Source organism: Dipodomys ordii, unplaced genomic scaffold (assembly GCF_000151885.1).
Source record: "Dipodomys ordii isolate 6190 unplaced genomic scaffold, Dord_2.0 Scaffold7, whole genome shotgun sequence".
NCBI lineage: Eukaryota > Metazoa > Chordata > Mammalia > Rodentia > Heteromyidae > Dipodomys > Dipodomys ordii.
In genome coordinates, this window is record NW_012267223.1 from 4,946,319 (window position 1) to 4,972,105 (window position 25,787).

At 49.5% G+C, this 25,787-nt stretch overlaps 1 protein-coding gene across 1 annotated transcript in view; it reads right to left on the reverse strand.

The window, feature by feature from the left end:
* Positions 1–6,410: 6,410 nt before the first annotated feature.
* The window catches only part of Pecam1 (platelet/endothelial cell adhesion molecule 1), a 44,658-nt gene continuing 25,281 nt past the window's right edge, over positions 6,411–25,787 (reverse strand). Inside the window, exons 11-14 of the mRNA XM_013036566.1 lie at positions 24,927–24,989; positions 17,751–17,807; positions 14,208–14,230; positions 6,411–7,080 (exon numbers count right to left, since the gene is read on the reverse strand). Coding sequence (XP_012892020.1) covers positions 7,051–7,080; positions 14,208–14,230; positions 17,751–17,807; positions 24,927–24,989 — 173 coding nt within the window. The 3' untranslated portion in view covers positions 6,411–7,050. The remainder of the gene's footprint in view (positions 7,081–14,207; positions 14,231–17,750; positions 17,808–24,926; positions 24,990–25,787) is intronic.

The following is a 25,787-nucleotide window of genomic DNA, read 5'->3' on the forward strand; positions in this document are numbered from 1 at the left end:
AGCTGGCTGAATACCAGTGGCTCACGCCTGTCATCCTAGCTACTCAGGAGGCTGAGATCTGAGGATCATGGTTCAAAGCCAGCCCGGGCAGGAAAGTCCATGAGACTCGTCTCTCTCCAATTAACTACCAAAAAAAAAAAAAAAAAAGCTGGAAGTGGAGCTGGGTCTCAAAGTAGTAGAGTGCTATACAGACTTGAGCACAAAAGCTCAGGGACAGCACCTAGGCCCTTAGTTCAAACCTCAGGGCCAGCACAAAAAAAGCTAACGCTGTCACCATCAGGGTTTGCTGACACAGTGCTAGAAAGCTTTATGACCAAAAAGAAAAAAGAAAGAAACTCCTGTTGTAATGTGTATGTGTATACACACACGCCAGTCCTGGGCTTGAACTCAGAGCCTGAGCACTGTGCCTGAGCTCTTTTGCTCAAGGCTTGTGCTCTGCCACCTGAGCCACAGCTCCACTGCCAGAATTTTGTGGTTAATGGGAGATAAGAGTCTCCCAAATTTTCCTACCTGACCTGGCTTTGAACTTCGAGCCTCAGATCTCAGACTCGTGAGTAGCTAGGATTACAGGTGTGTGCTACTGGTATGCACCTAAGGCGGGTTACACTGTTTTACCAATATGCGCTGGCATGGTCGCTTCTAGAGTCAGCAGAGGATCCTGGCTCGGGCTCGGTCTTCACTTTGGAGGACATTGAAACCCACTCATTTTTCCTTTTCCCAGGACCTCATGCCAGACTCTGGAGAAGTTCCAATATGGCGATTTCCTCATGCTCTAAATTCTGGCCCCAATTACCCAGGCCCTGAGGAGGGAGTGCTGGTGTACCAGAAATGAATGGAACAGTTGCTGGCACTAAATAAGACCTGACTGTGCCAAGAAGTTCCAGGAAAACGAGCACATCTAGACCAGGAGGAAATAAAGCAGCGACTGGGTTTTTTTTTTTAATGAATTCAATAAATACTTGGAAAAATAACCCACTAAAGGTCAACTCTATGTAGAAAACAACATTGTAGCATCTTTCATCTTTCTTAAAGATAGAGGAAAATAGAAAACACTCCATGTGTTGGCTTTCAGAACAAATAATTGGAAATACACAACTCAGAAAGGAGTATCAGCAATGTGTAAACTTCAGTTCTATTCTGCCCAGTAAATGGCAGTGGAAGTGGAAAGATGAAGTAGAGGAGAAAAAGAGAGAGAAAGAAAGAAGCAGAGGAAGAATGAGAGGGAAAGTGAGGAGGGAGCTTTGAGGATGGCCACAATGATGTCAGAGACGCAGAGACATAAAGCACAAGGGAGCAAAGCACAGTGAGAGAACGCCAGACTGAGAATGCTGAAGAGCTGAAGCTGGAGAGATGGTGCTATTCTGAGGTAGACCAGTTGCTGTCACACTATTTACATGAGCATCTTAAACACAAAGTCAGCACTGTAATGTGAGCTTATCTTGTGCATTCTTTGTGTACTGTGCTAGATAGGGTCCTCCTTAAACTTAACATGTCTCCTTGGAGGCTCAGAATGAGAACCTATTTTGAAATAGGGTCTTTGCAGATGTATTTAGTAATGATGAGGTCATACTGGATTAGAATGGGCCCTAAATTCAATGACTAGTGTCCTTATATGACTAGTGTCCAAGTATGAAGATAATGTGTCCCTTCTATCGTTAAAGTTAAAGTTCATTTGGGAATAAAGGCTCATTTCCTACTGAGCTATACAATCTATACGAAGGAATAATTCCAGCTGTAGAAATAACCTGGATTGCTAGGCATGGTAAGTGTGCACCTGTACTACCAACACTTGGGAATCTGAGAAAGAAAGATGGTGAATCTCAGGTCAAACTGAGCAATATCTAGAGTTCCAGCAAGCCTGGGCTATGTAGAAAGACAGACCTACCTTTCTTCCTTCCTTCCTTCCTTTCTTTCTTTTACTTTCTTTTTTTTTTTTTGCTGGTCCTGGGGCTTGAACTCAGGGCCTGGGCACTGTCCTGGAGCTTCTCTGTGCTCAAGGCTAGCGCTATACCACTTAAGCCACATCACCACTTCCGGCTTTTTCTGATTATATGGTACTGAGGAATTGAACCCAAGGTTTCATGCATGTTAGGCAAGCACTCTATCACTAAGCCACCTTCCCAGACAATAGAAAGACCATTTCTGAAAACAACAACAACCTTGGACTATAAAATTTTCTAATAAACTTCCTACCTGTTTCATATTCTGGAATAGTCTAAGAGATGATTACTTTAGAGAGTATACTAGACAAGTGTGGACTTACATAAACCCTTCCCCCCAGCCCTGATAGTTTGATTTAAAAAAATCACGAACTGCTATTTTGAAATTTTTTTTTTTTGGGTCCGGTTATGGGGTCTGAACTCTGGGCCTGGGCGCTGTCCCTCAGCTCTTCAGCTCAAGGCTAGTGCTCTACCACTTGAGCCACAGCGCCACTTCCGGCTTTTTTCTTTTTGCTTATATGGTGCTGAGGAATTGAACCCAGGGCTTCAGGCATGCAAGGCAAGCGCTCTACCACTGAGCCACCTTCCCAGCCCCTTGAAATTTTTAACTGATATCAAATCATATGGTGAATATGGGAGCTGTTAATTATTTAAAGCTGTGTGTGTGTGAGTGTGTGCACACCAGTACTGGGATTTTAAGTGTGTGCTACCATGCCTGCCCCCAGCCTGTCTCCTTTCAGCTCCTATGCCTCTCAGTTTACCTTTCCTACCCGCTGACTTCTACCTGTATTCATATCTTTGATTCTGGTTTTATTTTTTCAGTTTTAGTTTGTGTGTGTGTGTGTGTGTATGTGTGTGTAAAGTGTGTTGTAGTACCTGAACTCTGGGCCTGGGCGCTGTCCCTCAGCTCTTCAGCTCAAGGCTAGCGCTCTACCACTTGAGCCACAGCTCCATTCTGGGTTTTTCTGCTTTTGTGGTGCTGAGGAATCGAACCCAGGGCCTCATGCATGCAAGGCAAGTACTCTACCACTGAGCCACCTTCCCAGCCCATTTTGTTGTTGTTGTTTTGTTTTGTTTTTGGTGCTGGCATTGTGGTTTGGAGTCAATGCCTCATGCTCTCACTTGGCTTTTTTGCTCAGACTGGTGCTGTACCACTTGAGCTACACCTCCACTTCTTTTGGGTGGTTAATTGGAGATCAGAGTCTCACCAATGGGCTGGGCATGTGGCTCAGTGGTAGAGTGCTAGCCTTGAGCAAAAGAAGCCCAGGGACAGTGCCCAGGCCCTGAGTTCCAGCCCCAGGACTGACAAAAAAAAAAAAGAGTCTAACCGACTTTTCTGCTCAGCCTCCTGAGTAGCTAAGTTTACAGGCATAAGCCACCAGTGCCTGACTATCTCCAAGCCTTTAGTTAGGCCTTCCAGCCTCCTGGACTTGGCCTGTCAAAGCATGCGTTAGGAGTCCTCTCAGGTATTTCTGCATGTTTTCTCTGTGTTTTCTACCACAACTCTTGTCACGGTGCTGTAATTCTGTTTTGTTTTGTTTTGCTGGCCGTGGGGCCAGAACTCTGGGCCTGGGCGCTGTCCCTCAGCTCTTCAGCTCAAGCTGAGCGCTCTACCACTTGAGCACCGCGTCCGGCTTTTTCTGCTTATCTGGCATCAAACCCAGGGCCTCATGTATGCGAGGCACACGCTCTACCACTGAGCCACCGATCCTTTACTTGTCTGTATCTCTGAGATGAGAAGAGAAGGAGTCACATGAGTCCTCTGGTCTTCCTACCCAACACCTGACACGCGTGACAATGTGGAGCGGTGTGGGCCCAAGCCTGCAGAGCATGCAAGGCAATGCAGGCTTTCTCAGCCTGGCCGCCATCCCTCCTTCCGGTTCGCTGGTTCTTTGTTGTGGGAGACTGTCTATGCACGTAGGACATTTGGTAACATCTTTGGCTTCTACCTTGTATGTGTCGGTAGCACATTCACCCAGTTGTGTCTTCAGACACTATCCCGTGTCTGATCACTATCCAGTGGTCAACAAAAGACCAAATTGGGGCTGGGATGTAGCTCAGTGGCAAAGCGCTTGCCTAGCAAGCGCAACGTCCTGGGTTCGATCCCCAGTACCAAAAAAGAAAAGACAAAAAAAAATACAGTCAAAAGACCAAATTGCCTTGGCTGAAAACCACTGCTTTAACCAATGAATGTTGCCCTTGGAGTCACACTGCTGTTCAGGGCTAGGTCAGGGAGAGTTCAGTGGATGGATGAGTGTGATAGGTGATTAGTATGTGCTCATGAAATGGGTGGCTGGCCTCTTGCAGCTCCTCTAATGAGGATAAAAATTCTGCTACTCGACTGTGTGAGGCCTTCAGGTATTAATTACACCACAAGGACACAGAGGAAACTTCCATTAGTGAATTTCTCCAGCAGAAACCTGCCTCCCTTGGGGTGACTTTGGCTTTTGCTGTCATTGGTGGTGGTGGTGGTTGTGGGGCTTGAACTTAGGACCTGGGCGCTGTCTCTGAGGCTCTTTATGGTCAAGGCTAGCACTCTACCATTTGAGCCACAGTGCCGCTTCCGTTTTTTGAGTGGTTAATTGGAAACAAGAGTCTCACGGGGTCTTTTCTGCCCAGGTTGGCTTCGAACAGCAATCCTCAGATCTCAGTCCCCTGAGTAGCTAGGATTACACGCATGAGTCACTGGCACCTGGCTGACACTGGGTTCTTCTAGCTGCTGAGCAAAGCCTCAGGCCTTGGAGTTTCTTATTTGGTGGCTGCAAAGGTGGCTCAGTGGTAGAGTGCTTGCCTTGCATGCATGAGGCCCTGGGCTCAATTCCTCAGCACCACATAAGCAGAAAAAGCCGGAAGTGGCGCTGTGGCTCAAGTAGTAGGGCGCTTGCCTTAAGCTAAAGAGCTGAGTGACAACGCCCAGGCTCAGAGTGCAGACTTCACAACTGGCAAAGACTTATTTTGCCATTAAAGGAACGAAAGAAGATCCCTGTGAGTGTGGTTTCCTGCTCAAAATACAGGCGGAGGTAGCCCTGATTGTGTATGCTCCAGCGCAACAGGGTCTTTGCCGTTTCCATGGCAACGCCTCTCGGCAGCAGATGGGGTCTGAGGAGTGGACGCACTGCTCAGATCAGACATGGCAGACTGGGAGGTTGCAAGGTCATCTAGCAGCCAGCTAGCCTTTTACTTTCAGTCTGGGCTGTGGCCACGATGCCTTGGAAATGTATGAGATTGTTGTAATACAACTGTGTGTGCGTGCTGGGCTCAGAGAGGAGAGGAATGAATTCTCCTGGCTTTCATCCCCTCCCTCTCTCCCTCCCTCCTTCCCTTTCCCCTTTCCCTCTCCTCTTTCTTTCCCTTCCTTCCTTCCTTCCTTCCTTCCTTCCTTCCTTCCTTCCTTCCTTCCTTCTTTCCAACCTTCCTCCCTCTGATCTCTCTCTCTCTCTCTGCCCTGTGGGGTAACGGTAAGGTGAAGGACAGCCTTCAGGGAGCAAGGTCCAAGTCACTAGAAAGGATCCATTTTTTTGGGGGGGGCAAGAGGAAGGGTACCCTGCCAGTAGGGTTGGCAACTAAAATCTAAAATGGTCTGCTACATTTGAAAATTTTTAGTATATCTTAAACATGACACAAGATCTAACACTAAGAATTTACATTATTTATCTGAAAGCTAAATTGAACATTTTAGATTTCTTAGATGAGACTAATTAACTCGTTCTTGCATTAAATCTGACAAGCCACTCACTGGGAAGCCAAAAGTACCAGCCAATGGATGTCAATGGCTTGGTGTGTGAACCTCTTATCAACCTCTGGTCCTGACTTCACCAGATGCCCTGTGGGCCCTTGGTCTGAGCAAGGCTCTGTCTGCTGCTCAGAGAGGCTTGGTTCTTCTGTCTGGGTCCCTGTGGAGCCTTTGAGGGCTCCATGTATTCTAATCCTGTGTCACCTGTCGCTCAGAAGATGACACAACACAGATCTAGGAAGAGTAAAGATGAAATTTATTTAATACAACACCACCCAGGACCCTATAGCAGCATTGCTGACGCACCAGCAAATCTGCCACAGCCCACTTCCCCTCCATATTCGGAACCTCCTAAGACCTCAGGAGACCATCTCTTCAGCAAGGAATAAATTAAGAAAAATTAGTAAGAAAAATACGCATTTCCTTTTTTTTTTCTATTCAAAAATACGATTTGCTGTAGAGAGCCATTTCTCATCTTTTGGCCTTCATCATGGGAGAAGAAAAGAAAGGAATAGAAAACAGGTGCTGGTGGAGCTCACCTGTAATCCTAGTTACTTAGGAGGCTGAGAGCTGAGGATCCAGATTTGAAACCAGCCTAGGCAGAAAAATCCAAGTGTTTCTTATCTCCAGTTAACCAGCAACGAGCCAGAAGGGGAGCTGTGGCTCAAGTGGTAGAGTGCCAACCTCGAGCAGAGAAGCTAAGCAAGAATGTGAGGACCCCTGAGTTTAAGCCCCACTACCAGCCAGAGAGAGAGAGAGAGAGAGAGAGAGAGAGAAGAAAAACAAGGAGTCTTGTAGGAGTGACTATTTCCAAGCAGCTGTTTTCCTATCTGTAGTGGGTAAGGTCAGAGAGGCCCAGGGTAAAGCTGGTCAGCGACGTGGACGTGCATTTTCAAAGAACAAGAGGCTGTCCAGAACTCCAGGCCTTCAAAAGGCCAAAAGAGAAGAAAGAAACATACAAAGAAACTAGCCCCAAGACCAGGCCGTTCACCGGAGTGATCAACACTAAAACAAAAACCAGTTTCTATAGAAAGAACACATGAAACACTTGTTGATCTCTGTCCAAGACAAAATATTCAAGTTTCAAAATATCTCAGTGGCCCGAATCCCCAGAAGCTGCTTCTGCCACTCCACACTGCAAAGCGCTTCCAACTTGGAAGGAAGGCCACGTGGGCAATTCCACAGCTCCGCTGCGTCTCTTTATGCCTGACCTGAACGTTGCAGGATGGAGTCAAGAGCTGGTGGCTTGGCCTGAGGAATTGCTATGCTTGGTGGGGGCAGGGCAGGCCCATAAATAAGTGCATGGAGCTCTTGAAATACAGGAAGCATCTGTTCTTCTGGGGACGTCGACAGGGATGTGCATCCGCCTTCGACGTCCTAAATTCCATCAAGAGAGCCTTCCGTCCTCTGTAGTGACAAAGACAACACAAGGTGTGGTCACACGCTCAGGACTCAAGATTGTCCCTCTAGAGAAATATGCAAAATGGCAGGCAGGGCTTCCTGGAGGAAGTGCACAGCTAGGCGGGCATCTTGTGCACCCACTCCCTGGCCCCCCGCTGCCTGAAACCCTGTATCCGTGCTTCAAGCCAAACAACTGCACCAGCTTGCACCCAGAAAGTGCAGCCCTTCCCCCACTCCCCCAGCCAGGTAGTACCCCAATACCCAGTGCTGCATTCATCCATGGGGGAGACGAGACGGGAGCCATGAATCAGAACTGACCACATTCAGCTCCAGCTCTACCTCTACTTACCATGAGACACACTTCATTTTTAATCTTTTTTTTGCCAGTCCTAGGACTTGAACTCAGGACCTGGGCTCTGTTCCTGAGCCTCTCTGTACTCAAGGCTAGCGTTCTACCACTTGAGCCACAGTGCCACTTCTGGCTTTGTTTGTGTATCTATCACTGAGCTATATTCCTAGCCCCTTTTAATCTTTTTTAAATGACTGGTCAGATATAGTATCTCACATCTATAATTCTAGCTACTCAGGAGGCTGAGATCTGAGGATCATAGTTTGAAGCCAGCTCAGGAAGACAAATCTGAGAGAATTTTTTTTTTAACCAGTCCTGGGGCTTGAATTGGGACCTGGGCTCTGTCCCTGAACTTCTTTTGCTTAAGGCTAGTGCTCTAGTACTTGAGCCACAGCTCCCCTTCTGTCTTTTTTGGGATTTATTGGAGATAATAAGAGTCTCATGTCTTTCCTGTCCAGAATTAGCTTCAAACCGCTATCCTCAGATCTCAGCCTCCTGAGTAGCTAGGATTCCAAATGAGCCATTGGTGCCTGGCTCTGTGAGACTATCTTCAATTAACAATCAGAAAAGCCAGATGTAGAGTTGTGGTTCCAACTTTGAGTGAAAAAGCTGAGGGACAGCGCCTGGGCCCTGGTTTTAAGCCCCATTACTGGCTTGCACATGCACACGTGCACGCATGTGCACACACAGACACACACAAGGACTGTACATGAATGATCCAACTTAAATGTTTTAAAGTGATAAAATGATGATTCTGCCTTAAAGGAATAAAATTGGAGTACATTTTGGTATAGATGAATGCTAAATAAGAAAGACAGTGTTATTCACTAGACATTACATTGAAAATGAACTATGTAATTTGTGGATAGGGTTGGGAGGGGAAAAACTGGGAGAAAGCAAGGGAAGGGGTCACATTGTCCAAAAGATGTACTCTCTGCCTGACTTATATAATTGTAACCCCTCCATACACCACCTTTATTTTTTAATTTTTATTTTTTTTGGTTGGTCGTGGGGCTTGAACTCTGGGCCTGGGCACTGTCCCTCAGCTCTTCAGCTCAAGGCAAGCACTCTACCACTTGAGCTACAGCGCCACTTCCGGTTTTCTGGTGGTTTATTGGAAATAGGAGTCTCACGGTCTCTCCTGCCCGGGTTGGCTTTGAACCGCGATCCTCAGATCTCAGCCTCCTGAGTAGCTAGGATTACAGGCGTGAGCCACCAGCGCCCAGCTTACACCACCTTTATAATAACAAAAAAATTAAAAAAGACATGAAAGGACAAATATAATTCTACTTATATAATGTGCCAAGAGTGGTCAAGTTTGAAGCTATAATCTTAGTTACTCATGAGGCTAGGATCTGGATGGAATGTGTTTGGAGGCTGGCCAAGTCAAAAATCTCCATCTTCAAAATAACCAGCAAAAAGCAGAGCTGCAGGTGTGGTTCAAGTGGTAGAGTGCCAGGCCAAGAAAGTGAGCCAAGCAAGTATGAAGTCAAGGAAGATCAAGTATGTAGAGACAATGGGAAAGTAGCTGTTAGGGGAAGGGTGGAGGGACCACTGAGAGTTAACTGCATAGGACTAGAGTTTTGGTTTGGAAGTATGAAAAGTTCTACAGATGGTCAGTGGTGATGGTTGCACAGCAATGGAATAAAACTGAGCGATGGGTATCAAACCCAAGCCCCCGAACATGCTGAGCAAGCGCTCTACCACTGAACTACAAACCCCAGCCCTTGAATATGTTTTTTAAATTATCAATTTTAGGTTGTGTATATGACAGCACAATTTTTAAAAAGCCAAGAACTTTTGAAAAAGGAGGGGAAGAATGTTGGAAAGGGTAACACCAATTAAGATGCACTGCACCAATAAATTGATATCTTGACATGAACTAACTTTGTACAAATATTTAAAGACAAAAAAGGTAACTTCATAGTAATAAAAACAGCCAGGTGCTGGTGGTGCACACCTGTAATCCTAGCTACTCAGGAGGCTAAGATCTGAGGATCTCAGTTCAAAGTCAGCCAGGGTAGGAAAATCTGAGATATTCTGATCTTCAATGAACTACCAAAAAGCTGAAATTGGAGGTATGTCTCAAGTGGTAGAGTACCAGCCTTAACCCTGTATCAAAACAACAGAAAGAAGAAAATCAGCCGAGTGCTGGTGGCTCACGCCTGTAATCCTAGCTACTCAGGGGGCTGAGATCAGAGAATCACTGTTTGAAGCCAGCCTGGGCAGAAAAGTCATAAGACTTTTACATCCAATAAACTACTCAGAAAATGCCAAAAGTGTTGCTGTGGCTTAAGTGGTTAGCGTTGCCACCTATCCATTTCCCAGCACCTGGACCCTTATAGGACCCAGCAAGAACACGTCCCCAAGGATTTTCTAGTTTATGCTAATAACACTGCTATGAGGTAGAAGGCAGAAGAGGCCTTAACAAAGGACAGAAGTCATTCAGAAGCCATGAGAGGACCCTGGGCAGGTGGAGGATCACAGAAGCAACTCTGCAAAACTGAAAGACTGGAATTTCTTAAGAGGAAAGAGCCTGGCGAATGCAAGGCATGCTGGGAGATGCTAGCATGGGGATCCCCTAGGCAGCCGGGGTTCCAGAAGAGCAGGAAGCATCTAAAATCAACGGTCTGGAGACTCCAAGGGCACAGAAGACTTAGCTACAGGTGAAACTCAGGCAGGCAGGACCAGAGGAGACACAGGGACCGTGTGCAGTTGGTCAGGCTGGCTGGCTTCCTGAGGGTAAGTGGAGATCGTACCACCATTTTGTTCTGGCTGAGCCTTTTGATACAGGATGCAGAGCAGAGAGACCACAAGTAGAACACCAAGGCGCTGGCTCCTCTCTTGCCAGGAGAGACCCGGGCAAGCAGGCCAGGAAAGCTGTGTGGGCCCCGAGCTCCAGAGGCTTGGCAGGGCTGGCAGCTCCGTCCCCACCATTTCCTCCACTCTCCTCCCAGAGGGAGCGAAGCCTTCTGCAGCCTGCAGACCACAGCCCTCCCAGACCTGCCCGCTCTCCCTGGGGGCAGACAGGACTCAGGCATTGCTAAGGGCCGGGCGCTGCCACAGCCAGGAAGGGCTAGGCTGCCGTGAACAGGGCCTCAGGGATTTCAAGGTAAAGGTAAACGCGCTCACAGTGGAGGACTGAGCTCGCTGATCTGGAATCAGAGGCCAACTGTCAGCCAGCCAAGTTCAGCCATGGAATCGCCCTGCATTTGGTCAGAACGTGGTACAGACCCCTTCCAAGGCCTTTTGGATTCCAGCACCCTCTGGGGATCACTAGTTCCTGTGGCTAGAAAGTTCCTCATGCGAGCATTTCCAATAAGCCAGGACTGTGTCGGGTGTTTTTATTTAAGTGTTATACAACTAGATGAGGGGACTTTGTCCACCCAGTGTACAGACGAGGGAATAGAGGTCTTCTTTTTTTTTCCCTAGTCATGGGGCTTGAACTCTGGGCTTGGGTGCCGTCCCTGAGCTCTTCAGCTCAAGGCGAGCGCTCTACTGCTGGAGCCACAGCGCCACTTCTGGTTTTCTAGTACTTTATTGGAGATAGGAGTCTCACAGAGTTTCCTGCCCGGGCTGGCTTTGAACCACGATCCTCAGATCTCAGCCTCCTGAGTAGCTAGGATTACAGGCGTGAGCCACCAGTGTCCAGCTTCCAGCTGGTTTTTTTTATGGTAGTTTACAATTTGCAAAGCTTTGCATTTAACCCTTAAAATCCTAGTAGGTAATTGTTATTGCTGTTGCGACCATCATCACTACTACCACCACCACCACCACCACCATCACCACCACTATCATCATCATCATCACTATTATCACCACCACCATCATCATCACTATTATCATCACCACCATCATCATCATCACCACCACCATCACACATCATTACCACCTCTACCACCATCACCACCCTCATTAACACCACCACTATCACCACCACCATCACCATCATCATCCTCATCACCACAATCACCCTCACCACCATCATCATCACACTACCACAACATCACCAGCATTATCACTACCATCACCCCCCCCCCCGCTTCAACACCGCCATCATCAGCTCCTTTACCATCATGAACTCCTTCACCGTCACCACCTCCATTTATATATGGGCAAGCCTAGGCTTGGGAAAAGCAGGGCTTCCCCCCAAAGATGTGGAACCCACTCCCCATCTGCTGAACCCCCTCCTGAGCGGGTCCCATTGTAGTGGCTGCAATGGAAGAAGTAGAGGAGCTGTAACTGGCCACTGACTCTTCTTCTCCTCCTCTCCCCTCCTCCCCTCCCCTTTCTCTATGTCCCCCCCTCCCACCCAAGACAGGTTTTTCTCCAAGAGCTTGAGACCCTTCTCAGTTAAGTTCAGGGTGTTCTCTATCACGTTATCTGTCTGTGCTGGCCACAAGCACAACTTATAAACAAGGCAAAAATGGCAGAGGAAAAATGAAGTCAGAGGGTGCCATTGAAGCAAGTCAAACAATACGAAATTAGAGTTGGCTAAGTGGCTGTCTCATTGTTAAGATATTTCCTCCAATATGTTTTCAGAAGCCACGGCTGTTAAACAAGAGGAGACCGATGGCCAGGTTTGATTTCAGGAAGGAAATCCCCTCCCACTTCCCTGCTGGGCAAAATTCAATTAGTCTTCTCTTGACTCGGGTGGCTGATGATTAGGCAAACCCTTACCTGCTTCTTCTAGGGGGAAAAAAATCTGATGTGTGTGAAGATTCAAAAGTCCTTCCCTCACAGCGGAGAACCCCCTGAACGCGCACAAATCATTTTCTGTTTTAGGGAGACAGAGGGAGGATCACCCTGGATGAGTTCTGATGAACATCCCGAGGAACAGAACTTTTGGATCCCGGTGGGGCCAGGATCTGAGGAAAGGGAAAGTTCTGCCTGGCCTGGAGCTCCAGGCTTTGGATGGAAGACCAAGTAAGTAAGCTGCTTCTGGGACTGCTGAAGCCATGGAGCGGGAGAACACATTTGCACATTTGTGTCGCGGGCCCCACGCTGTCCATGGGGACATTCGCTCTCCACTCGCTCCAGGCCGTTCCTAGGACAGCAACTTCACTTCTTTTGGGCTTGAACTCCAGGCCCGGGGGCTGTCCCTCAGCTCTTCAGCTCAAGGTGCGCACTCTACCACTTGAGCCACAAGGCCACTTCCAGTTTTCTGGTGGTTCATTGGAAATATAAGAGTCTCATGGACTTTCTTGCTTGGGCTGGCTTTGAACCAGGATCCTCAGATCTCAGCCTCCCAAGTAGCGAGGATTATGGGCGTGAGCCACCGGCGCCTGGCAGCAACTTCACTTCTTATGCGGTGGACAGAGCACTCACAGGCCAGAAAGCCTGGTTCAGGGTGGCCCTACCAACCCAGACCTCAGTTTCCCCATCTGTACATTGAGGCTCCCTGCCCTTTCAGTACAACAGTCTCTGACTTCAGAAGCCCAGCGGGAGGGGGATAGACTGGACAAAAGACATCCATGTAATTCTCTCCTTGTCCTTAAATGGATAGCTTTCCTCCTTAAAAAGAATGCCCGCACCTTCCTGTCTGTCCAAAGCATAAAGAGCGCTGTTTCACAAGAATTCAGACTTGGGAAAAAAACAAAGGAAGCCGGGCCCCACTGGAAGGGCTAGCAGAAGTCTTGCTGAAAATTCTTCCCAGACCTTAGAGAAGCAGTTCACAGGCAATTGCCTTTTCTGAACATCAGAGCTACCCTGTTAACTCCTACCATGCTGGGTCAGCTCCCACAAAGGCCCAGGTGGGCGAGGCGATGAGAGCTGAGAGGCTCAGACAGGTCAGAGGCTCAACTTGAACTTGAGCCACTGAGCCGTCCTCCCTTCCCTCCCCTTACTCCCCTCCGATCCCCTTTCTCCTCCTTTGTGAAATTTGGTTTGGTTTGAAGATAAGGTCTTGCTAGAAAACTGAAATTAATCTGGAATGTATTGTGTAGTTCAAATTGGCTTTAAACTCCTGACTCTCCTGCCTCAGCCCCCCAGAATGCTGGGATAACAGGCATGCACACACCACCATGCTCTGAAACTCCATGTCTTTCTTATTGTAAGAGCAATGAGTGCCCTAGATTCCCTGGAGTTGTTCCAGGGTCCTTCATCAATGTAATAATGATGCAGATACAGGGAGGGCCTGGTTCCGGCTGTCCAGAGGTGCTCAGGGCTGGTCTGTAACAGACTAAATGAGTATGAGGTAAGGGAGGATTATTAGTGAAAAGCAGACTCTCCCTGAGAGAGTCAGGGAACCTTTCAGGAGAGCACTTTTAACATTCACATATACAAAATATGTACTTAGCCTGGCGCTGGTGGCTTACGCCTGTCATCCTAGCTACTTAGGAGGCTGAGATCTGAGGATCACGGTTCAAAGCCAGCCCGGGCAGGAAAGTCCATGACATTCTTTTTTTTTTGGTGGTTGTGGGGCCTGAACTTGGCCTGGGTGCTGTCCCTGAGCTCTTCAGCTCAAGGCTAGTGCTCTACCACTTGATCCACAACACCACTTCCAGCTTTTTCTGCTTATGTGGTGCTGAGGAATCGAACCCAGGGCCTCATACATGCAAGGCAAGCACTCTACCACTGAGTCACCTTCCCAGTCCCAAGTCCATGACATTCTTATCGCCAATAAGCCACTAGAAAACCGGAAGTGGCATTGTGGCTCAAGCTGTCTAGCGTTCACCTTGAGCTGAAGCGCTCAAGGGCAGTGCCCAAACTCAGAGTTCAAGCCCCAGGACCGACAAAAACATAAATAAATAAATAAATAAATAAATGTGCAATGTGTACTTACTGAATATCTGTTTTCCATGAAATCTGCAAAACAAAAGATAACGTGGCTATTAGCCATGCGAATGACACAGGGCTGCTTTGGCACCAGCAGGGAAGAGGAAAGGGACAATGACACGGAGCCAGCCCCAGCCAATAATACGTGGCACTTGTGGATCCTTTACCCAGGGGACAGGTTCCTAGGGGTCCTAAAGCCTTCATGGAAACCCCCTAGCATGTCATTTGACATTTTAAACAGTTTATTTACGTCTTGTTTTTCAGCAAGGAGGTTTGAACTCATGGCTTGTACCTGTTGAACACGCTCTGCTGTTTGAGCCAAACCCTAAGCGGGTGTTCGCTTTTATTTATTTATTTATTTATTTGGGGGGGGGTCCAGTGGTGGGCCTGAACTCTGGGCCTGGGCGCTGTCCCTCAGCTCTTCAGCTCAAGGTGAGCGCTCTACCACTTGAGCCACAGTGCCAATTCCGGATTTTTTCCTTTTTGCTTATGTGGTGCTGAGGTATCGAACCCAGGGCCTCATGCATGCAAGGTAAGCGCTCTACCACTGGGCCACCTTCCCAGCCCCTCGCTTTTATTTTTCTAAGAATGTCTTGTATCTATGCTCTTGGGCAGCCTGGACTGCCATCCTCCTATTTCTATTCCCACCATTGCTGGGAGACCAAATGTGACACTCTCCCCAGCTCTTTATTTGGCTGTGATGGAATCTTTGGTTGAGCTGGGACTTTTTGCCCAGGCCGGCTTGAACAGTGATTTGTTTTTTCCCTTAATCTCTATCGCCTAAGTAACTTCAGATGATAAGCCTGAGTCACCACGCCTAGCAAATTTTAAGCAGAATTAAAAAAAAAATAGTAGCACATGTCTTCAAGGATATAATTGAAAGCAACAACCAAGTAGAAGGTGGCAAATAGACATTACTTTTAATCCCACCCTCCAAACCCTGCTAACATAGGATTTTATGTTCTATGTCCTACCTCGCTCGTGTGATGGAGAAAGGATGTGCAAGTAGCAGACTCATACAACTTTGGCTATGATCCAGAGACAGACACTGAGTCCTTGGGTTGGCACAGACCCCACTTGCCCAGCCCTAACCACCCTAACTACAGAGGGCCTTCACTCGGGGACAAAACACTCCAGGGGTGTTTCATCAAGAATCAATGAAGCTGGGTGCTGGTGGCTCACGCCTGTCATCCTAACTACTCAGGAGGCTGAGACCTGAGGATCGCTGTTTGAAGCCAGCCCAGGCAGGAGAGTCTGTGAGACTCATTTCCAATGAACCACTGGAAAGCCAGAAGTGGTGCTGTGGCTCAAAGTGGTAGAGTGCTAGCCTTGGATGTAAAAGTTCATGGACAGTACCCAGGCCCATGACTAAAACACACACACACACACACACACACACACACACACACACACACACACACATACCCAAGAATGAGAAAACTAACACCGAGGGGACAAGGGAGGATGGGGAGTGGGGGCAAACCACATAACCCAGGTCTGCACCTCCTACTTTGGGTGCTGCACAATGCTGGATGGTTCTATCCATCTGGGAACTCTGATCAATAAGGATAGAGCAGAAGTATAGGGAGTTGAGCCCTGACATCCAGGGCTTGACTTAGATTTGTGGGAAATTTAGGCTCAGGAATAAATGACTTCTGGGGAGCAGCTGGGCTAGAGGAGCTTGGGGAGTCTCTGAACTCCCTGATTCACCCTAACAGATCCAACATATCCAGGTGATGGGTCTGGAGGACCAAGACATAGAAAATAACATCCGTGGGCTGGGAAGGTGGTTCAGTGGTAGAGTGCTTGCCTCTCATGCATGAGGCCCTGGGTTCCATTCCTTAGCACCACATAAACAGAAAAAGCCGGAAGTGGTGCTGGGGCTCAAGTGGTAGAGCGCTAGCCTTGAGCTGAAGAGCTCAGGGATAGTGCCCAGGCCCAGAGTTCAAGACCCATGACTGACAAAAAAAGAAAAAAAAAAAAAGAAAAGAAAAGAACCTCCACTTCTGGCTGGGCACCGGTGGCTCACACCTGTCATCCTAGCTACTCAAAAGGCTGAGATCTGAGGATCACGGTTCAAAGCCAGCCCAAGCAGGAAAGTCCATGAAACTCTTATCTCCAATTAACTAGCAAAAAGCCAGAAGTGGAGCTATAGCTCCAGTGGTAGAACACCAGTTTTTGAGAGAAAAATAGCTAAGCAAGAGCTTGAGGCTCTGAGTTCAAACACCAGTACCAGCACACACACACACAAAAGGAAAATGATTCAGATGATGTTTGGTGTGTGTGTGTGTGTGTATGTGTGTGGTGTGTGTGTATGTGTGTGCGTGCGTGTGTGGTGTGTGTGTGGTGTGTGTGTGTGTGCGTGTGTGTGGTGTGTGTGTGTGTGGTGTGTGTGTATGTGTGTGCATGGTGTGTGTGTATGTGTGTGCATGTGTGTATGTGTGTGTGGTGTGTGTGTATGTGTGTGCGTGCGTGTGTGGTGTGTGTGTGTGTGCGTGCGTGTGTGTGGTGTGTGTATGTATGTGCGTGTGTGTATGTGTGTGTGTGTGCGTGCGTGTGGTGTGTGTGTGTGCATGTGTGTGTGTGCGTGCGTGTGGTGTGTGTGTGTGTGTGTGCGTGTGTGTGTGTATGGCCAGTGCTAGGAGACAGCGTGGACTACAGACGGAAGCGCCGGCTCAGGGCCCCTGCCCCACATCCAGCTGCTTCCTGATCGCTCAGCACTCTTCTTACTGGGCCCTTAGTTTTATTGGGGGTCCCCCACACACCATACAGAGTGTTTCTAGCTTTTTTCCTGGCCTGAACAATGGCTCCAGAAATTCTGGGGAGAAAGTCCCTTCTTCTCTTCCCATGAAGGAACAGAAACTGTGTGTTATCATCAGAAAGGTACGTGGAGCATCTACAGAATAATGCTCAAAACGTGTTCCCTGAAGCGGGGCCCCAGTGGCTCAGGCCTGTCATCCTAGCTACTCAGGAGGCTGAGATCAAAGGATTGCAGTTCAAAGCCAGCCCAGGCAGGAAAGTCCATGAGACTCTTTTTTTGTGTGTGGGGGGGGTCCAGTCGGCTTTTTTTTTTCTTTTTGCTTATGTGGTGCTGAGGAATCGAACCCAGGGCCTCATGCATGCAAGGCAAGCACTCTACCACTGAGCCACTTCCCAGTCCCTCCATGAGACTCTTATCTCCAATAAACCACCAGAAAACCGGAAGTGGCGCTGTGGCTCAAGTGGTAGAGCGCTTACCTTGAGCTGAAGAGCTGAGGGACAGCGCCCAGGCCCAGAGTTCAAGCCTTATGATCAACTACCGCCCCTCTCTCCTCTGCCCCACAAAAGAAAAAAAAATGTGTTTCCTCCACGTGCACTGGCCAGGCCAAGTGTACTGCCAATGTGCGGGAAGTTCTTAGAGCTGTAAATCCGTCAACCTATGGAATCAGAAATTCAGTGGGGCAGTGCCAAAAAATCTGTGCCTTTCCAACTCTTGAGAACCATGGGACGCAAGTGGATTCTGGGGGTCCCCGCCGCCCCCCAGCTGGAGAGTCAGGGGCCCCTCACTCACTAGGGTCGACTTTCCGGATCTCACTGTACACTGTCTCAGTGCCCTTCCTTCCAAGAGCTGGAAAAAGGACCAGGCATAGATCAGAAGCCGCCTCTCCACCAAGGCCACCCACCGCTGCACCCACCTCCCACTGCAACAACAGCGCCCCTGTTTGCTGCTGGAGACTTGCCATTCCCCCACTTCAAAAGATCTCAGCCTGAGCTGGGAGCCCGTGGCTCCTACCTGTCACCCTAGCTACTCAGGAGGCTGAGAGCTAAGGATCATAGCTCAAAGCCAGCCCAGACAGGAAAGTCCGTGAAACTCTTATCTTCAATGAACCACCAGAAAACCGGAAGTGGTGCTGTGGCTCAAGTGGTAGAGTGCTCGCCTTGAGCTATAAAGCTCAGGGACAGTGCCCAGACCCTGAGTTCAAGCCTATAACCAACCAAATAAAGAAGAAAGAAAGAAAAAGGTCTCTTCCTAACAGATCGCTCACACAACGGAAGTAGGAGGTCCTCAGGCCACTGTGGGGGCAGCCCTGGGCCCCAGGAACCGATGGAGGGGCTCTGTTCTGGCCTGTAGCTCCCAGCCCAGTGACCCCATCTGTAGACCCTGTGTTAGCTGCTCAGCCAGGCCCCTCCCAACAGGCCTGGCTGTGGTCACCCAAACATCAGAGAGCCTAGATCCAGAATTGGATCCCCACATGTGGGTGGGAGCCTGGCATCACCAGGCCCCTCAGGAGCAGCGGGGGGACTGGGACCACATGCAGGTGGGGCTGGCTGGGCCTGTGTTCAGCGCTAACCCCATGGCTCACTGTGGATTCTGATTACACTAGGGGGAGATGCAGGCAGCCCAGATGTTGATGTGTGGAAGATCTCTCCCAGGAAGGCTCGTGGTCTGCTGGAATTACAATCCTGAGGGCTGAACCCTTTCAGGACAGCAGATAAGAAGACGGACCCAGGGCAGGGATTACACCCACTACTGAAGGCCACTTAAGGGCTTGGGAACAAAGAACAGCCCATACCTCCCTGTTTATTTCACCTTGAGGTAACATGCCCAGGATGTGTGTGCATACACTGCTGTGTGCACCTTGTGTAGCTTATACACATACACACACACACCGTTTACACTCACTTGTGCACGCATGCGCACTCACAAACCCCGAGGAAACAGGAGAGAGCCTGATCACTTCCTGTCTCCTCTCATCTGCATAAAGGACTGGGGAAGCTCCGGAGGCTGACAGGTGAGGGACGCACCTTCCTCTGCTAGGTGGGAAAGGGGCCCCTGGCAAGGTCTGATGCTCCTTGATGTCATAGCCAGCACCACCGGCCATTTCTCTCCTCATGTCCGACGGATGGGCAGGGCCACAGCCTCTAAGTATCCTGAGATCACCACTCCTCAGCACAACCCGGTGATTCCCCCGCTCTTCCTAACTCTGCCTATCCCACGGGGACACTGTCTCTTCTCTCTGCCCCATTCATCCAAGGCCCTGGACACGCTTCACTCTTGTAGTCATGTGTTCATACCCTACACATCCTTACTCACCCCTTTCCTGTCCTCTGAGCACAGTCCTGGGGGCTCACAGCATTTAGGAGACTTTTTTTTGGGGGGGGGTCAGTTATAAGGCTTCAACTCTGGGCCTGGGCGCTGTCCCTCAGCTCTTCAGCTCAAGGCAAGTGCTCGACCACTTGAATCACAGTGCCACTTCCGGTTTTCTGAGTGGTTTATTGGAGAAGAGTTTCACGGACTTTTCTCCCCGGGCATGATCCTCAGATCTCTCAGGCTCCTGAGTAGCTAGGATTATAGGCGTGAACCTCCGGTGCCTGGCAGCCTTTGGGACACTTTTACCTACAACACATTCTCTCTGTTTGTTTGGAACACTGTGTTCCCAGCTGGAGCCTGGGGCGAAGATGAGGTCTTGCCTTCCCTTGCCATTCCCGGCTCTGAGCAGCTTCCTCGGGCACCAGTCACAGTTTAACGTGACAGTGGAAGACACCACCCACATCCTGCGGGTAGTCTCTGGCTCACACCCCTGCGATTCAGGAAGGTGACGCTGTATCAGCCTTTCTCTTGAAGTTTCTCCCAGGCACTAGTGGCTCACGTGTGTAATCCTAGCTACTCAGGAGGCTGAGAGCTGAGGATGGTAGTTCAAAGCCAGCTTTGAAAAGTCCATTATTTCCAATTAGTCAGCAAAAAGCCGGAAGGAGGGGTATGGTTCAAGAGGTAGAACACCGGGGCTGGGAAGGTGGCTCAGTGGTAGAGAGCTTGCCTTGCACGCATGAGGCCCTGGGTTCGATTCCTCAGCACCACATAAGCAGAAAAAGCCGGAGGTGGCACTGTGGCTCAAGTGGTAGAGCACTAGCCTTGAGCTGAAGAGCTGAGAGACAGCGCCCAGGCTCAGAGATCAGGCCCCATGACCAGTGAAAAAAAAAGAGGTAGAGCACCTGCCTTGAGCAAAAGAGAGAGAGAGAGAGAGAGAGAGAGAGAGAGAGAGAGAAATGTCCTGAGTTTAACCCCCAGTACTAGCACAATAAAACAAAACAAAATAAATTACAGCTAGAGGAAGTTGGGCTCTTTTGAAGATAGGTTTTCGCGCTAAAATCTCAGTCATTTATTAGTCACTAAATGTTGGTGGCTTTTTTGGGTCAGGACCTGTGTGTCAGGGGAAAGCGGAGGGGGTGGGGAGGGGGGAGGAGGCAGCTCATACCAAGGAGGAACTTGAGGCATTTGGAGCAAGGAGGTCTTGCTGAAAGAATTACAGTAACTCCTCAGGCCAAGACCTGATCCCCCACTGCCAGGATTTAAGAGACAGCACAGAGGCCCAAGTAGCTCTGCAAGTCCCAGCTGTGGGCTGTGAAAGGGAGCTTATGGATTCCCCAGGCTGCTGCGGGATCCTCTGTACCCCCAGGGGACCCTCGGGTCAATGTCAGGCCTGGCTAGTCACCCATCCAACTGTGGTGTAGCCTGCATCGTGGAAGAAGAGAAAGTGGTGGGATCTGGTCCTAGCTTTCAGGGGCTGCGGGCCGAGGGACGAGCAGGTGCACAGCATGCAAATGAGCACCAATGCTGGGATGGATCCTATTGGATGCTGCTGCGTGCAGAGCGGAGGGGATTGGAGGGAGCGATAGCACTGCCAGCTTGTCCTCTGCCCCAGCTTCTCAGTGGAGCTGGGGAAGGAGGAGGTGAATAAAATGAGGGGGATGGCCAAGCCTGGGGGACCTGAACACCTCGTGAACTCTACTGCCCCCAGACACATGGGGGGGGTCAGGAGACCCCTCTGGTTGCCTTGGGGATGCTCCTAATGGACCCGATTAGCCACTCCTCTTCTCTGTCACCCTGTACCCTGTAAACTCTTCTCAGCTGGGCGGTAAGGGGTAGTTTCTGCTTCTAGGTTGAAGGTCCCCTGGTTTTCTGCAGCGGCTCCCTGGCTCTGCCCAGCTCAGCGAGGGGGAGGGGGTGGAGCTGGTCCCCATCCCCCTTTCCCCCATGGCATCTGTCTGCTAATGACTAATCCAGACCCGCAGCTGTTTGTTCCTGCTGTCAGCATTATTTCCGCATGTGGCTTTATTTTGGCTTCTGTTTTTCTCTGAGTTACTAGAGAAAGACATGGCATCCACGTCATGGGGTTTTCCCAGCAATCAATCAGTCTTGGAGCAAACAGGCAGTTCCTTCCTGCCCCTCCTCCAACCCCCAGTGGTCCGCTCTGGCCAGCGGCCAGCCAGGGTTAGATCTGGACAGGGCGTAAGGAGTTCCTGCCCATCCCGTCCTCCACAGATATGGCCTTGACCACAGGGAACTGGCTTGGCCAAGTCCAGGTCAAGTTTACTCATCGCTAGCCTTGAACCTACAAAGCCCTTTCCTCTTCTAGTAACACCTCGCTCCCCACATGTGGGAAGGCCTGACCTAACTCACTGGATGAGAAAACTCAAGGTTTCTAGAAGGTCTTTTCCAAGCGCACAAGTGCTTCCTTCTTCCCTCTTCGGCTTCCTTAAACCCAAAGCTTCCCAGACTGCGTTAGTGTGGCTTGGTTCGGTCAACAGCGGAGCATGCGCAGGGCCCGGCCCTCCCTGGGGGGTCCTCGGCCTGGTGCCAGAGCCCAGGTACAGACTGAGAACGTTCATCTCCTGGTCCTCTGCTGTCAGAACAGTGGGGTGTGGAATGAAGGAGACAGCAGGATTTTTTTCTGCTAGGTCTTGAACTCAGGGACTGAGTGCTAGCCCTTAAGTTTGTTCACTCAAGGTTGTTGCTGTACCATTTGGAGCCACACCTCCATTTCCAATTTTCTGGGTGGCTAATTGGAGAGAAGAGTCTCACGGACTTTTCTACCTGAGCTGGCTTCGAATTGTGAGCCTCAGATCTCAGCCTCCTCAGTAGCTGGGATTATAGGCGTGAGCCGCTGGTGCCGGATTTCACTCCTGCTTCTTATCGTTCTGCCCTCTTGTGACCTTTGCTCTTTCCCTCCAAACCTGGCATTCTTCCCTTAGGAAGAGGAAAGTTGCTACCTCTGGAGCCATGCCCAGGTTGCTCAGGGATGGAAGGATGTGCCATGCTTAGGCTGGACTAAGCAGGGCTGGTGGGGAGCCCACTATCACATGGATCACAGCCCCTGGGCACCAGCCCCCTGTGCTGTCTCATTCTTGGGCGTCTCACATTCAACCGGATGGAATCAGCTCTCACCACTAGCTCATGTCTCCCAACCTCAGACATGGCCTCCATGTGCTTATTCCAGCAAGAAACATGTGGAACTTCTGCTATGCCCCGTGCTCATCATTCAATTCTCATTGATTTGTCTGCAAAATACATTAGCATCCATCTCTTGCCAGCTCTCAAATAGTCTCTCTGCTTCCATTCTTTCCTCCTTTGATCCTTTTCTTTCTTAAAAGAAGGACTTGGAGTCTGCCCCTGTCTGCCTAATGTTTCCAAAAACTCCCTGATCTAGTCTTGGGGCTTGAACTCAGGGCCTTGAGCTTCTTTTGCCCAAGGCTAGCACTCTACCACTTGAGCCACAGCACCACTTCTGTCTTTTTCTGTGTATGTGGTGCTGAGGAATGGAACCCAGGGCTTCATGCATGCAAGGCAAGCACTCTACCACTGAGCCACCTTCCCAGCCCATCCCTGATCTATTTAGAGGATGGAAAAAAACCCTGTATGCTTGAGCCCCAAGCCTGCTCCTCCCCCAGCTCCATCCATGTCCTTTCTACCCTGACTCTGCAGACATACAAGCCTCCTTTCAGATTTTCCACTCTAGCCCAGGCTGGCCTCACTCGTGAGGCCTCTGTCTCCCATGTGCTGAGATTACAGCCATGTGCCACCCCATCTAGCCAGATTTAAAATGAGCCAAGATAGGAACCATCTCACACATCTCATACCCGCCCTTCCTATTCCCTGGAGTCCCCCCAGCTCTCTCTTTCTCTCTCATGTTGGGGCGGGGGGGGGGAAGAGGTGCCTTCTTTGTAGCACCAGGCTCCAGCTTGCATGCTCCCTCTCAATGAGATTTCCTTAAACCACCCAAAAAGGTCATTGAACTCCAATCTGTACTGTTCCCAGGGCTTAAATCACCAGGTGCTATCGACCCTCAGTTGCCTTGCTTTTCCAGCTCTTGAGGCTGCACGGCCATGACATTCATTATTCATTATGTCAATAAGGGATTCACTTTCCCATAAAACTTCAAGCCTGCCTGTTCCCTGCCCCACCCAGGTCCGGCAGGGACTTAGAAGTGGGACGCTCTTCAGATAGCTCAGGGTATACCTCTGGAGGCTGTTTCTGACTGGAGACCACAGGAGAGAAACCCAGCCGTCAGTACACAACCTAGGGACCATACAGGGCAGCCTTGGCAGGAAGGTTCTGGCAGCAAGCGCACAAGAAAGGATCCCCAAATTCTTCCAAGATCATGGAGCAGGAGGTGGCATCAGGCTGGGCACTGGTGGCTTACGCCTGTCATCAAGCTCCACCAATGACAAAGAAAAAAGAGAGAGGTGGCTTCAGGTTGCTATCACCATGTGATTCCTGACTCTGGGCCCAGCCTGGAAAACTTCCCAGACCTGTCTGGCCGAGAACACAGCCTGGCCTCAGCCTGGGTGGAGAGGGAGCGGGATGGCAGCAGTCCCGAACTTTCCAGTAGGGCTGGAAGACTCTGGGTGTTTGCTTTTTTTTGTATGTGTTTTGGTTTTTTTTTTTTTTTTGTCTTTGAGTTCGCAGGAGCCTGAGTGAGCTAAGGGGAAGAAGGATTAGGAGCTGCATTTTGTATTTTTAGGTACCCAAAGCAGCTTTGATGGGCTGGGTATGGTGGTATGTGCCTATAATCCCAGCTATGCAGGAGGCATAGACAGGAAGATTGCTGGTCATGGGCCAAAAAAAAAAAGTGAGACCTAGATGGAAAATAACTAAAGCAAAAAAGGGCTAGGAGAATGGTTCAAGTAGTACCACACCAATCTAGCAAGCTCAAAGCCCTGAGTTCAATGCCTCGTGTTGCCAAACACACAAACCAACAAGCAGCTGAGATGGATGTTTTAGTATGGGCTATGGAACACGCCTACTCTGCCTCAGTTCCCTAGTCCTGACCCAGAGATCTGGACTCCCTGTCCTTGAGAAAACCAACACACGCAAACACAAAAGGCCAGGCACCCATCCATTCACTCTGAGAGGGGCTGTCTGTCCCCAAATGTCCCTCCATCCCTTCCAATGTGCATTTGATTGATACATGGCCTTGTGTCCTAACACTGTTTTCCAGACACTGGAAGAAAGCCAGAACACCCAGAACAGGACCTTCTTCTCTTTCCTCCTCTCTCCTTTCCTTTCCTTTCTTTCTTTTTGCCAGTCCTGGGGCTTGAACTCAGGGCCTGGGCATTGTCCCTGAGCCTCTCTGTGCTTAAGGCTAGTACTCTACCACTTGAGCCATAGCACCACTTCCAGCTTTTTTCTGATTATGTGGTACTGAGGAATCGAACCTAGGGCCTCCTGCATGCTAGACATGCTCTACCACTAAGCCACAGTCCCAGCCCAAGGCTGCTTTCATTCACAGAAATGAGTCTCTCATCTCCGAGTCATGGCACTTAGTGAACACTTAATGCGGGGTACCCCACATCAATAGTATCCTAATTCACGATTATCACCATGGTGTATCACATGCCTTAGGTCTGCTGACCAACCCCTCTTCCCAGAGCCCCTTGTCACTAAGAGCAGGTGAGGGGCGCTTACCTTGGCGGGGCTCCACGGAGGAAACTTCCACTTCAGTGTACTCCACGTCCACGCTCAGAGGGTCTGTGAAGGAACCACAGCAGGCTGCATTTAGACAGCATCGCTTTGGGGGGGAACGGACGGACATGGGGGTACATGAGAGATTTCGATTGGAATTTCTGTTCAAGTACCCTAAATATTGAGGGGTACACAGGCTTAATTTCATCCTAAGTGGATGTGAAACTTCAGGTTATGGTTGGCAAGATAAGCACTGAACTGGCTTGGATGGCAGTCAGGGCTTTGGGGATATTGGTCCCCTCTCTGACTGACTGCTACCCGGATGTGGGTGGAGCCTAAGGTCTGATCTTGAACAATGGAGGGACTGGTAACAGTCAGTAGATACGGAAGACAGCCCACGGTGAGCAGTGAAGGCCTGCTCAGTCATCGCTAAAAATGCCAGAAAAGCCAGGCACTGGTGGCTCACACCTGTCATCCTAGCTACTCAGGAGGTTGAGATCTGAAGATCGCAGTTCAAAGCCAGCTCGGTAAGGAAAGTCCATGAGATTCTTATCTCCAATGAACTACTCAGAAAACCAGAAGTGGCGCTGTGGCTCAAGTGGTAGAGCACTCGCCTTGAGTTGAAGAGCTGAGGGACAGCGCCCAGGCCCAGAGTTCAAGCCCCACGACCAATCAAAAAAAATTTTTTTCAAGGAATATAAGCAACACTTAAAACAGTGCATTTTGCTAGAATAGAAGAAACATTTGCCATCTTCAAGTTCAAGAATGTTTGGATTAGGGCTGGGAAGGTGGCTCAGTGGTAGAGCACTTGCCTTGCATGCCTGAGGCCCTGGGTTCAATTCCTCAGCACCACATAAGCAAAAA